This window comes from Pezoporus wallicus, unplaced genomic scaffold (assembly GCF_028554395.1).
Source record: "Pezoporus wallicus isolate ANWC-B61680 ecotype Strahan unplaced genomic scaffold, APGP_CSIRO_Pwel_v1 contig_8542, whole genome shotgun sequence".
Taxonomy (NCBI): domain Eukaryota; kingdom Metazoa; phylum Chordata; class Aves; order Psittaciformes; family Psittacidae; genus Pezoporus; species Pezoporus wallicus.
This window is the reverse complement of record NW_026640148.1, coordinates 5,256,965-5,269,291: the sequence shown is the minus strand read 5'-3', so window position 1 is coordinate 5,269,291 and position 12,327 is coordinate 5,256,965. Positions and strand designations below refer to the sequence as shown.

Below are 12,327 nucleotides of genomic sequence, written 5' to 3'. Positions count from 1 at the left end.
CTTCCTGAGGGTGAGCAGGTTGTTAACTTCGCAGTTCGTGTTAGAACATCTGCTGGCTGCCTACTTATTAAAAGAGAGAGGAAAAAAAAAAGAAAAAAAAACCCACCACAAAAAACAGCCTGTAAAGAAAGCACAGCCTGTGCTGTGATTATCGGTAACTACTGGGCCAAATCATTCGTCTGGCCTCTGGGGAAGTCACAAGTCGTGATTTGAGAGGAGTGTTAAAAATTGGGTGGGAACTTGAAAGAAAAAGGAAGGAAGGAAAAGAGGAAGAGAGGAAAAATGAAACACTGGGAAATAATGGGTGCCTCTGGTTGTAGATGTACAGAAATATGTGTTTCTTTTCTCAGGGTTTTCAGGAAATTGTGGCTCTTGGATTGCCCAGTGGTTATTGTTACAAAGTGTCTTTCCCCTGTGCCATTGGCTCCATTAATACCGTCATTCTTCATTCTGTCTTGTATCCATTATGCATATATGTTTTTAGGGGCAAATTCTGGAACCAGGAATATATATATGCTTTACAACAAGGACGTAAATCCTATATAAAGGGAACAAGGATGGAAGGAAACATTTCCATTCTTTGACAGAAAGGAAGGAAAACTTCCCCATGTTCAACATTCAGTAGAATGAGGGCCTTTTGCATGTTGAATGTGTATTGGGGGTAAGTGCTTGTACGTGTCCTGAAGCACTTGATGACAATGATCACATAGGAATTATCAGAATCATATGATAGTAATAGGAATTATAGAATTGTTAACTGGGAGAAACCTCTGGAGGTTACCTAGTCCTTCAGTGCCTAGGAGGAGTGTCACCAGTGCTAGATCAGGTCAGCTACACCTTTGCCTAGCTGCATCTTCAAAACTTCTTACTTGCATGTTCCTGTTTGGCACTACCCTTCTGATACAGAAGTTAATCTTAACATCCGGTGAACCTACAAACCTGCAGCTTGTGGCTTTTTGCCCTTGTTTTACCACGTACTGCTACTTGGTGTTTGGCTTCACAGTCTTTTTAACACGTCCCCTTTCAAGTAATAGTAGTCTACTGCTAAACCTTCTCTTAGCCTTCTCTTTGCTGAACAGGAGATCTTTCCTTCACTGGAGTCTGCACTTTCTCAACACGCTATTTGAACTAAGAGACCCAAAACTGTAGTAGTGCTGCAGCCTCATGGCACTGAGTAGAGGCAGATAATTTCCTGCTATCTGGTCACCGTGGTGCTCCTAATACAGTCCAATACGGAATTTGTCTGATTTCAGATGAGCACATATTTAACTTGATGCCCACTATGACTTGGAGGTCCTTTCTCAGCCCATATTGGTGTGGCATTATTTAACCTGATGGTGCAGAACTTGACATACTTTCTTGCTGAGATTCACATGGCTTCTGTTGGTCCAGCTGTCAAGGTTTATTACGATCCATCTGCTAAGTGAACACCCTGACCTTAAGCCCACCACTGGGTTTAAAAAATGACCTTGTCTTACATCCCATATTGTTTTAAGAGAATGTTTGCAGTACTATTTAGGAAATAAGAAACACTCCCATTTCCATAAAAGAGAATAAAATAAGCTGGAACAAGACCAATATTATTTTAAAAGATGGATGGTAAGTGATAAGGTAGAGTTGTTGAATTTGAACAGTCACATTAAAATGAACTTCAAGGGCACATAAACATTAAGCAAGTTACACTAAGAATAGGACTGCCTAGCCCCTATAGCAGAAGAGCATTGGAACATTCTTTTATGGGAAGCAGTGAAGGACAAAGATGCTTTTTAGGATGGAATCTGGTAGCTTGATGAGTGGAATTAAATTACATATTTGACCGCAGTAACAGGACACTGGACACAGTGACCCAGCAGGTGTCATCCACTCCTGTGTCCTGTGTTCCATTTATGTAAAGAAACTGTTGAAACTTTGCATATATAAAACTTTTTTTTGTCTCACCTTTTCTTTTACTACTATGATTTTGAAGTATATTTTGCTTAGAGCAAATGCCAACCAAAATATTTTTGTCTTCTTTGTGTTGTCTTACATTATTTATATTTCTATATCCAAGCTACAGACTTAGTTATATGCAGGAAGACAAAAATAGCTGTTATTGTGAAATGTGTGCATCATAGGATTTCCTTGAATTTAGGCATTTTTGCAGTATCTTTCTCAGGAATGCTGATAATTCATATTATTGTAATGTATGTGGAGCCAAATAAATCTGATGGCTTTTGGTGCACAAACCAAACCCAATCTTTTTTACTGTTTCTTTCATGACGTCACTTTGCTTTTATTATCCAGTAATTTTTTTTTCCAGTTTACTGGTGATAAATTAAGAGGTAAGTGGAAGGGGCAATTTTGAAAGAAGAGTTAGGAAGTATGAGGAGAAGGAAGATGTCCATCAGTTTCACTGGGCTGGATGATACCAGGCAAGATATAACACAGCTGAAGAGAAGCTGCCTTGGGTGAAGCTCTACAGTGTTTATGTAGTGTACTCAAAGCAGAAGAGAAGGGCAGGAGTATGGGACAGACCTGAACAGAGGAGGTCCAGGAATCCTTGCTTTGCACTGAGAAAAAGTCTTACCTCTCATGATGATCCAAGGGTGCTGCTTACTGGAGATGAAGGCCTGGAGAGAAGGCTGTAGTTTATTGCTAAGCCTCTATATTTATTAAGTCACAGGTGTCAGAGTTATAAATGGATAAAACACATCCTATGCATAATCCTAAATGGCATTGTCATGAGGAAGAGAAATCTAGTTTGCCAAATTAAAGATGTTGCACATGAGAATATAAAGATCTTTATTTAAATTACAAATGATTGAGGTTTGGTTTTATTTGGTTGCATGTGGAAGCTGTGTAACAAATAACAGATACATAGTTTTGTGTGTAATGTCTGAGCTATATTTGAGTATATATCATAGTTAGAAGACTGTAATCCTTATTGAGCATATAGTCCATATGATCAACATTGTGAGCAATTATGCACTTATATTTTTGCATTTATTTTTAATTTTTGTGATTATGCGTTCCTGTACAAATTTAAAGAAAGTGTCTTATTCTTGACTCTAGTGTTTGCATAGCAACAGGTAACTAAGCAAAGTATTACATGAAATGATGATTTCTGAAAGTATAAAGAACAAATGTGTTAACTGACCTGGTTTTATAGCAGTGGCTTGCAATTTATCCAAATCAAATATGCTGTGACTATAGAAGCAAGCCACAAAAATATTATCCAATTAGCAAGAAGACATTTAATGTATAGCTCTCTTTTAAATAAGAATGTTGGGAAAATTAATTAATAATGTTTTTAGAAAAGCATTGAAACAAATCTGAATGATACAAGGTGGTGATGTACTAACTTTAAAGTTCTTCAAGCATATTAGGGTGATGTAAAGAAATTCTGGTGATGTAGAAGGAAGAAGTAGTCAATGTAAACTTTCACATCAAAATGAAAAAGTTGCAAGACAGTGTGAAATGAAGACCTTGCTAAATAGCTTACAACATTTTGAATCTCTTTAATATGGGATAACACTGTCTCAAACTCTCTTACTAGGTAGAACTCAGGGTCTTAATTAAATAAAGGCTGAAACAGTGGAAGTGTATCACAGCATACGTTCTAAGGATAGTCCAGGGTCCTGTTCTACAGCATTTTCTGGTTTTAATGAATGCAAAGAATCCTGTTGACTTGGATGGGACTATTTGATTAAGCAAAGGTACAGTATACTTACATGGTTGCAGAAACGGAACCTCTTTCACAGATTGTGAAAACAGGGAAATAGCATGTAATTATGTAATTACAACCTTGTCAGTACAGCTGTCATTAAGTACTATGCAGTTAAAGCCTGTAAAATAAATTGACATGAAATATTGCATCTCTTTAGTCCTTATCAATACAACTTACCCACTTTCTGCAAATTCTAACTGGTAAAAGAGCCGTCAAATTCTGTTGTCGTTCATTGTACTTTTTTTTTGTCTTCTACAGGAAAAAGTAGAATATGCCTTCCTGATAATTTTTACAGTTGAAACATTTTTGAAGATTATAGCATATGGATTATTATTACACCCCAATGCGTATGTTAGAAATGGATGGAATTTATTGGATTTTGTAATAGTAGTAGTAGGGTAAGTAATTTATCCTTCATTACAGAAAGATTTAAATCTTTACGGTGAGGTAGATGTAGACCTGTTTGGCTGTGAGTAATGGCCTATGCTTGATTTTTGTTCTTCTGGAGTAAAAGAATGAACTGAGTGAAAAATTCAAGACAAAGTCCTAAAAGTTCTCAATGCTATGTGCAACAGCCTTGAAAGTTCTCAGGAATTCTGAGTTGTGCCAAAAATTTTCCTTGGTTGTTGCTTTGCAAAATCTTTTCCATTTGATTTTTTCCAAGGTGAACTCCTGGTGTCTTTCCATATGATAAAGGTTGATCTGTTTAGGTCCATACATACTTATTCCTTTTATTCATTTATCCCTATGCTGTGGTTATGAGGAGTTCATGTATTCTACAAAGATGTCTGGGAGCACCTGGCCTTGAACACTGCCAGGGATGGAGCATTCACCACTTCCTTGGGCAGCCTGTTCAGTTAAAAAAAATTTTGTTAACAAGCAAACATTTTTTTTTCTTGTGTAGAACATAGAGAACATTATCAACATATAACTTTGTATGCTGTGGCTGGCTTGCAAGGAAGACATTGTCAGGCATTGTGCAAGTCTAATTTCACTTTTAAGTTGAAACTATATCAAGGGTTGCCTGTAATTGGAAAGGCCCTTAACTCATATCATTACATGAAGGGAATAGAAAAAGAGACAAAGTAAAGGAATTTATGGCAAAGCATTATTAAAATTGGGTCAGTATTATGAATGCCCAACTATATGCTTCTGAGAGTAAATGTTATTGAAGAGATTGTATTTGGGCCGCTTGCTTGGCATTCAGGCAGTTTTGGTCCAGGACTAAAATTTCTATATAAATAGGTCCTTCATCAGGTCAGGTCACTCTCAACAGATTGGCCTCTGTGCCTGAAGGGGAAGCTTGGTGGGCAGGTGTGGGGACTATCACACACAAGAGCTCTATTCTCTTGCCAGGCAGTCACTTGAATAGACCTCTTCCCTTTTGTCAAGACCATGGAGTTACAGTAGCCCTGGAGCAGTCTAATTAACATGACCTCTATCTTTGGCTCTGTCCTAAATACATGATAACTAAAAAAATTTCCATTAACTCATAAAACACTCGTTATTGGAAGCTAAATCTAGTTAGGTCAAATGCTCCCACTGAATCCGTGCAAAAAACGAAATAAAAAGCACTACATCTTATGAAATACTTAAAATATCACACTAAGATGTAAATCCTAGCTCAAAACAGAAAGTTTTGGATTATAAACTATTGTGTAGGTTGTCACCAGTGTAACTGGAAGACAAGATGGACCTTTCATAACATGTCAGGCACTGACAAAAATGAGCAATATTTTTGTTCCTGCACTCTGTGAGCAATGTTCTTCTTTTAAGAACAGCACAACCCACATAAGCAAATAAGCAAGCATTAGTCCATTTCTTTAATTAATACTTAAAAGCCCAGTGGAAATTGATTTTTGTATATAACCCAAGGTGGATATGGAATCACTTCTGGATCTGATTCTGTTTGCCTAGTTTCATTGTGAAATTTCATCAGGTATTTTAATAGCTTTGAAGAGCTGCCATGTGTCCTGTATTGAATGTATTAGACGAAATTTGTTTTATTTGCTTTTTCAGCAGAAACTGTAGCAGTCCAAACACATAAATTACACCAAATGAAATCTCTACTAGCAGAAGGGAAGCATGTATACAGACTTCTTTCCACAACATCAAATTTGGCATTTAAACTTTCATAAACTGTTCAGGAAAATAAATGTCAATTTTAACAAGGGAGATCATTGGATTTCTGCCTCAATGTCTTTGTAGGATAGACATAAAATGATAGAGCTGTAGACGTAGCCATCAGTGTGGGTTTCTCCCATCTTTGTCACTTCCTAACAAAGTATGAATTACTTTCAGAGCAGTCTACTACTTGTCTGCATGCTATTCCACATAATTTCCATTGCTTTTTGTGAAAGAATAAGGTCCTGGTAGAGAAAGCTTTCATAGCACCTTCCTATGCCTATAGCCCTTTAATTTTCTGAATGATGACAGGCTGAAAGCAGCTTCTCTTAAGCTGGAGCTTGATTCAGAAGTCCTTTAAATCACGTCTACCTTTAAAGCATCAGTAGTCACTGAAATCATTGAGGTTGCTCCCTTTCTTAGAATTATGGGAGAGGGGGGCATCATTCTGTTCCAACACACACAGTCAGTTGCCAGAAACTATAATAAATGCTTGGAGCAATGTAGAGGTATCCCAGCCGCTCCAGCCAATGAGCCGGCTTCATTTGGAGCTCGGCTCAGATGCCTCTGTACAAATGCCCGTAGCATGGGGAGCAAATGAGGAATTAGAGATGTGTGCATGTCTATGGGTGGTAGATGGCTCTAAACATGGTGGGGTGGCTCCTGTGATTGGAGTCTTAAAATGGAAGGTTACAGGCTCTTCAGAAAAGACAGGCCTGGCAGGCGGGGAGGGGGAGTTGCCCTTTATGTTAGGGATAGGCTGGAGAGTGTGGAACTCTGTCTGGGGACAGGTGAGCAGTCTACAGAGAGTTTGTGGGTCAGGGTTAAAGGGAATACAGCTATGGGAGACATTACTGTGGAGATCTGTTACAGATCTCCTGATCAAGGAGAACCTGTGGATAAAGCACTCCATAGACAGATAGGAAAAGCCTCATGCTCACAGGGCCTTGTTCTCATGGGTGACTTCAACCACCCTGACATCTGTTGGAAGGACGGTACGGCCCGGCACGACCAATTCAGGAGGTTCCTCAATTGTGTGGAAGACAACTTCCTTCTGCAAGTAATAGAGGAGCCGACAAGGAGAGGTGCCATGCTTGACCTCGTGCTCACCAACAGGGAAGGGCTCGTTGGAAATGTGATGCTCCAGGGCAGCCTTGGATGCAGCGATCATGAGATGCTCGAGTTTGAGATCCTCAGGACAGTGAGAAGAGCATGCAGCAAGCTCACTGCCCTGGACTTCAAAAGAGCAGACTTTGGCCTCTTCAGGAACCTGCTTCAGAAGGTTCCATGGGATACAGCCCTACAGGGCAGGGGAGACCAAGACTCTTGGTTGATATTCAAGCATCACCTGCTACAAGCTCAGGAGTGTTGCATCCCAACCAGAAGGAAGTGCAGCAGGAGGGCCAGGAAACCTCCTTGGATGGATAAGGAGCTCCTGAGGAAAATTCAATTGAGAAAAGAGGCTTATAATAAGTGGAAGCAAGGACAGGCGGCCTGGGAAGAGTACAGGGATGTTGTCCATGAAGCTAGGGACCAGGTTAGGAAAGCTAAGGCCCAGTTAGAATTAAACTTAGCTAGAGGTATTAAAGATAACAGGAAGGGATTCTACAAGTACATAGCAAATAAAAAACAGACTAGGGAGAATGTAGGCCCCCTTAGGAAGCTCTCAGGAGAACTGGCTGCACAGGATTTGGAGAAGGCTGAGGTTCTGAATGACTTCTTTACCTCGGTCTTCACTGGCAAAGGCTCTGACCAAACCACCCAAGTCTTGGAAGGCAGATGCAGGGACTGTGAGAGTGAAGACCTTGGGCCCACTGTTGTAGGACAGTAACTGGTTCGAGGCCATCTTAAAAATCAGGACATGCAGAAGTCCGTGGGTCCTGATGAGATCCATCCGTGGGTCCTGAAGGAGCTGGTGAATGAAGTTGCAAAGCCGCTGGCCATCATATTTGAGAAATCATGGCAGTCAGGTGAAGTTCCCGATGACTGGAAAAAGGGAAATATAACCCCCATTTTCAAGAAGGGGAAAATGGATGACCCGGGGAATTACAGAGCAGTCAGTCTCACCTCTGTGCCTGTCAAAATCTTGGAGCAGATTCTCCTGGAAGGCATGCTAAGGCACATGAAAATCAACAAGGTGCTTGGTGACAGCCAGCATGGCTTCACTAAGGGGAAATCCTGCCTGACCAATGTGGCAGCCTTCTATGATGGGGCTACAGAACTGATGGACAGGGGTAGAGCAGTTGATGTCATCTACCTGGACTTGTGTAAAGCGTTCCACACTGTCCCACACGTCTCTAAATTGGCGAGACATCAATTTGATGGATGGACCACTCGGTGGATAAAGAACTGGCTGGATGGCCACACACAGAGAGTTGTGGTCAATGGCTCAATGTCCAGCTGGAGACCAGTAACGAGTGGTGTCCCTCAGGGATCGGTGTTGGGACCGGTCTTCTTCAACATCTTTGTTGCTGACATGAACAGTGGGATTGAGTGCGCCCTCAGCAAGTTTGCCGATGACACCAAGCTGTGTGGTTCGGTTGATACCCTGGAGGGAAGGAATGCCATCCAGAGGGACCTTGACACGCTTGTGAGGTGGCTGATGCCAACCTCATGAAGTTTAACCATGCCAAGTGCAAGGTCCTACACCTGGGTCAGAGCAATACCAGGCACAGCTACAGGTTGGGCAGAGAAGAGATTCAGAGCAGCCCTGCGTGGAAGGACTTGGGGGTGTTGGTCAATGAGAAAATGAACATGAGCCGGCTTCAGTGTGCGCTCGCAGCCCAGAAAGCCAACCGTATCCTGGGCTGCATCAAAAGGATCGTGACCAGCAGGTTGAAGGAGGTGATCCTGCCCCTCTACTCTGCTCTTGTGAGACCTCACCCGGAGTATCGTGTGCAGTTCTGGTGTCCTCAACATAAAAAGGACATGGAACTGTTGGAATAAGTCCAGAGAAGGGCCACAAGGATGATCAGGGGACTGGAGCACCTCCTGTATAAAGACAGGCTGAGGAAGTTGGGGCTGAAGGGGACCTATAGGGATGCTGGGCAGGGACTCTTCATTAGGCACTGCAGTGATAGGACAAGGGGTAACAGGTTAAAACTTAAACAGGGGAAGTTTAGATTGGATATAGGAAGGAAATTCTTTCCTGTTAGGGTGGTGAGGCACTGGAATGGGTTGCCCAGGGAGGTTGTGAATGCTCCGTCCCTGGCAGTGTTCAAGACCAGGTTGGATGAGACTTTGGGTGATATGATTTAGCATAAGGTGTCCCTGCCCATGGCAGGTGGGTTGGAACTAGATGATCTTAAGGTCCTGTTCAACCCTAACTATTCTATGATTCTATTAAATTATAGGGCTAAAACAGGACCTGATATATTGAATGTCTGGGTTTCTGTTGTTATAGCAGTACGTAGTGTTTGTGCCTTGGTTTCACTCTGCAGAAGAATGAAGCAGAATAGGGAATGGGCATTGACTGATACATGTCAACTGCTGAGGGAGGAGAAAGTATTCAGTATTGTAGTTTGGGAAGCCCATTAAATACTACATGATTCTTCAGAATGATCCAGTGTGGTAGGGCTGTGAAACAGAGTTGTGAAAACTTGTCTTGACAAACCCAAAACCGTGTAAATTCCAGGAGTCCTTTACAGGTGTGGAGCATTTTTCATGAGTACAAAACTCTATTGTCTTGATAATCCTTTTCAGGAGAAGTTTGGTTTTGCAACTACTGAAGTACAGACTCAGTGCAAAGAATAATATGGTCTGCATGGTCTAGCCACAGTCTAGGAAACCTCGTATCTGAAAGGCAGGTCCAAGCTAGTTGAATAAACCTAGGATTATTTAGCACTTCAAGCACTTGCATCCCTTTAAATTCCTGCTGGAAGTGGGAAAGAAAGAGAAAACTCTTGCCTTCGGACTGTTCTAATGAATGACTAGTTCATTTCTGCAGTGAAGAAATACAGTATAATAAATGAGTCATCTGGGAATATTTTTATCCTCAAAGATACCATGTGTAAAAAACCAAATCCTTTTGGTGTTATTAAGTTTTGGACTCTGATTTTAGTATAATTAGTTTTTGCTAACTGTATTTAGACTGTTGAACTGCAGTGTGCCTTGGAGTTCATATATTCCACAAAAATTGAAACAGATGGTTTCTAATGATTACCTATTTAATCTTCTAAAGAGAAGACTAGTTCTCCAAACCTTACAGCTAAAATGCTTGAACGAAGAATTAGCAAAGTAGCAAAATAGCTTCATTTATTCAAAAATAGCAGATTGTGTATACAAGCAGAATGCTAATTTATTGGATACTGTCTGATCATCGCTCTCTGGGGGGATGCACTCTTGCACCTCCTGACTCTTCTGTCATGATTTAATGTGTAAATATGCCTCTCATATTGATAGCTGAACAGCTTTTCAGAATTTTCTGCAGTTCAAGTAATTTTGTAATACTTTTGATTGCATGGCAAATGGATGGTGATGACCTTACGCTTCATCTCATTTTCTAGATTATTTAGTGTAATATTGGAACAATTAACCAAAGAAACAGAAGGTGGCAGCCACTCAGGTGGCAAACCTGGTGGCTTTGATGTCAAAGCCCTAAGAGCCTTTCGTGTATTGCGACCTCTCCGGCTTGTATCAGGAGTGCCCAGTAAGCTCTTTTATATTTAATTTCATTGGAATGAATGCTGTAACTGACCTGATTGCTTAACTTTCTTGTTCCAGATGCTAACAGAAATGAGATAATATGAATTTGATTTTTTGTTATCTGGTTATGTATAGAAAGTGAGTTTCAAGAGGAATGATATTTCAAGTTGAACAAAGGATTGTGAATTCATTTAGTGTATGATCTTCTTACACAGTTCAATAAGCAGAGAGGGGAATACGCTTCCTTTTTAGAAGCTTTATGTAAAAGTAAATTACACGTTAAAATGCAAATACACCAAAAAACACAATTTGGATTTTTTTTAATTCCAAAACCCGACAGATCAGAAAGTGTAGGTGGTCCTAAATCAGTTTATATGTTGGTAAGTATATGCCAAAGCACATTACACATTTCGTATTTCCTGCCCCCACCAATGCACAAGAATGCCTTCTGTTTATCTCAGTAGAGCTAACAGATAAATTAGGAAACTTAAAAAGTAGAGCAATATTATTTAAAGAAAGCATTGAATTTTCTGTTAAGCTTTCCTATTTTCTTTTAATACATTATTAATTACTGAAACTATTTGGCTGAATATGAGGTTCATGGCTTAAAATTCAGCTCTTTCCAAGACATTCAAGAGAAGGAATCCTAATGCTGTGTTTATTATATCATAGTCTGCTACGTGGAAATGATCGTGATGGTATATATTTAGCAAAAGAACTTCAGTGAAGAAAGAAGCAGTCTTATGAAATGTCAGGAAGGAAGTCTGTTAAGAGGCATATTTTGTTCTCACTGGTACTATGGCAGCTTCATTAGTCTGGGATTAATTTCATTTGGTAAAACCAAGGTTTGGCTAAATAATTAAGGAGAAAAAAAAAAAGGGGCCTTACCCTCTGAAAGTGATGTGAGGAATAATGATAAAAAAAATAGCACAGAACTTTAAGGCCATCTAAAATGACCGATAGCGAGACATGGACTACATGCACTTTATTTCTAAAAAAAAGAAAAAAAACACCACCAAAAAACCCCCAGAAAACAAAACCAAAAGAATCCTATAAATTCTTTTGACAATGATTCTTTCAATTATTGATTTCTGTGATATAACTTATTTTAACAGAGGGATTAATTAGATTTTGACACAGAGTTTTTGATTCTTGTGAAGTATCTTATGATCTTATAGGGACATTTTGTAGTTCTGGGCAGTAGTTTTAAAACTGACTCAGTCTGCATGTCTGTATCATTAATCTATGATAATATGTAATTACAGAAAATTTGGTAAGACAAGACATAGAAAACCAGTTCATATCTTGTATCCTCTTTTCTTTTAGGTTTACAAGTTGTCCTGAACTCCATTATAAAAGCCATGGTTCCCCTTCTCCATATTGCCCTTTTGGTATTGTTTGTAATCATAATCTATGCTATTATAGGATTGGAACTTTTTATTGGAAAAATGCACAAATCTTGTTTTCTTATTGATTCAGGTAAGTCATGAAATTGTTCCCTAAAATAAGGGACTAATTCCAGTTTTCAACTCTGTGGAGTCTCAGTTTGAAATAGAATAGGGGCCAAAGCACTAAAACTGTTGTAATTCCAGTTTTTGCTGTGGTTCATAATTATAGAAAGAGTGCATGAAATTTAAGAAACAAAACCAAAAATGCAAGCCACTTAAAGAAAGAACATGCTTTGAATAGGTTTTCATTTCTAAAGTGTGTAACTGAAATGTTGCTAGTGAAAGTAGTAAGAGTGACTATCTACAAGGGAAAACTCAGTAGTTGTTTGTTTGCTTTTTTTTTTCCCTAATCTCTGATTACTGAAAAGCTAGCTAGTCATATTCCAGGGTAGATATTTACTTTCC

The 12,327-nt window shown here is 39.6% G+C and overlaps 1 protein-coding gene across 13 annotated transcripts in view; it reads left to right on the top strand.

Moving 5' to 3' along the window:
• CACNA1D (calcium voltage-gated channel subunit alpha1 D) overlaps positions 1 to 12,327 on the top strand; it is a 188,297-nt gene that overhangs the window by 62,594 nt on the left and 113,376 nt on the right. For all 13 annotated transcript variants that reach the window (XM_057417736.1, XM_057417737.1, XM_057417742.1 and 10 more), the window contains exons 4-6: positions 3,965 to 4,104; positions 10,336 to 10,478; positions 11,801 to 11,953. In XM_057417736.1, coding sequence (XP_057273719.1) covers positions 3,965 to 4,104; positions 10,336 to 10,478; positions 11,801 to 11,953 — 436 coding nt within the window. The remainder of the gene's footprint in view (positions 1 to 3,964; positions 4,105 to 10,335; positions 10,479 to 11,800; positions 11,954 to 12,327) is intronic.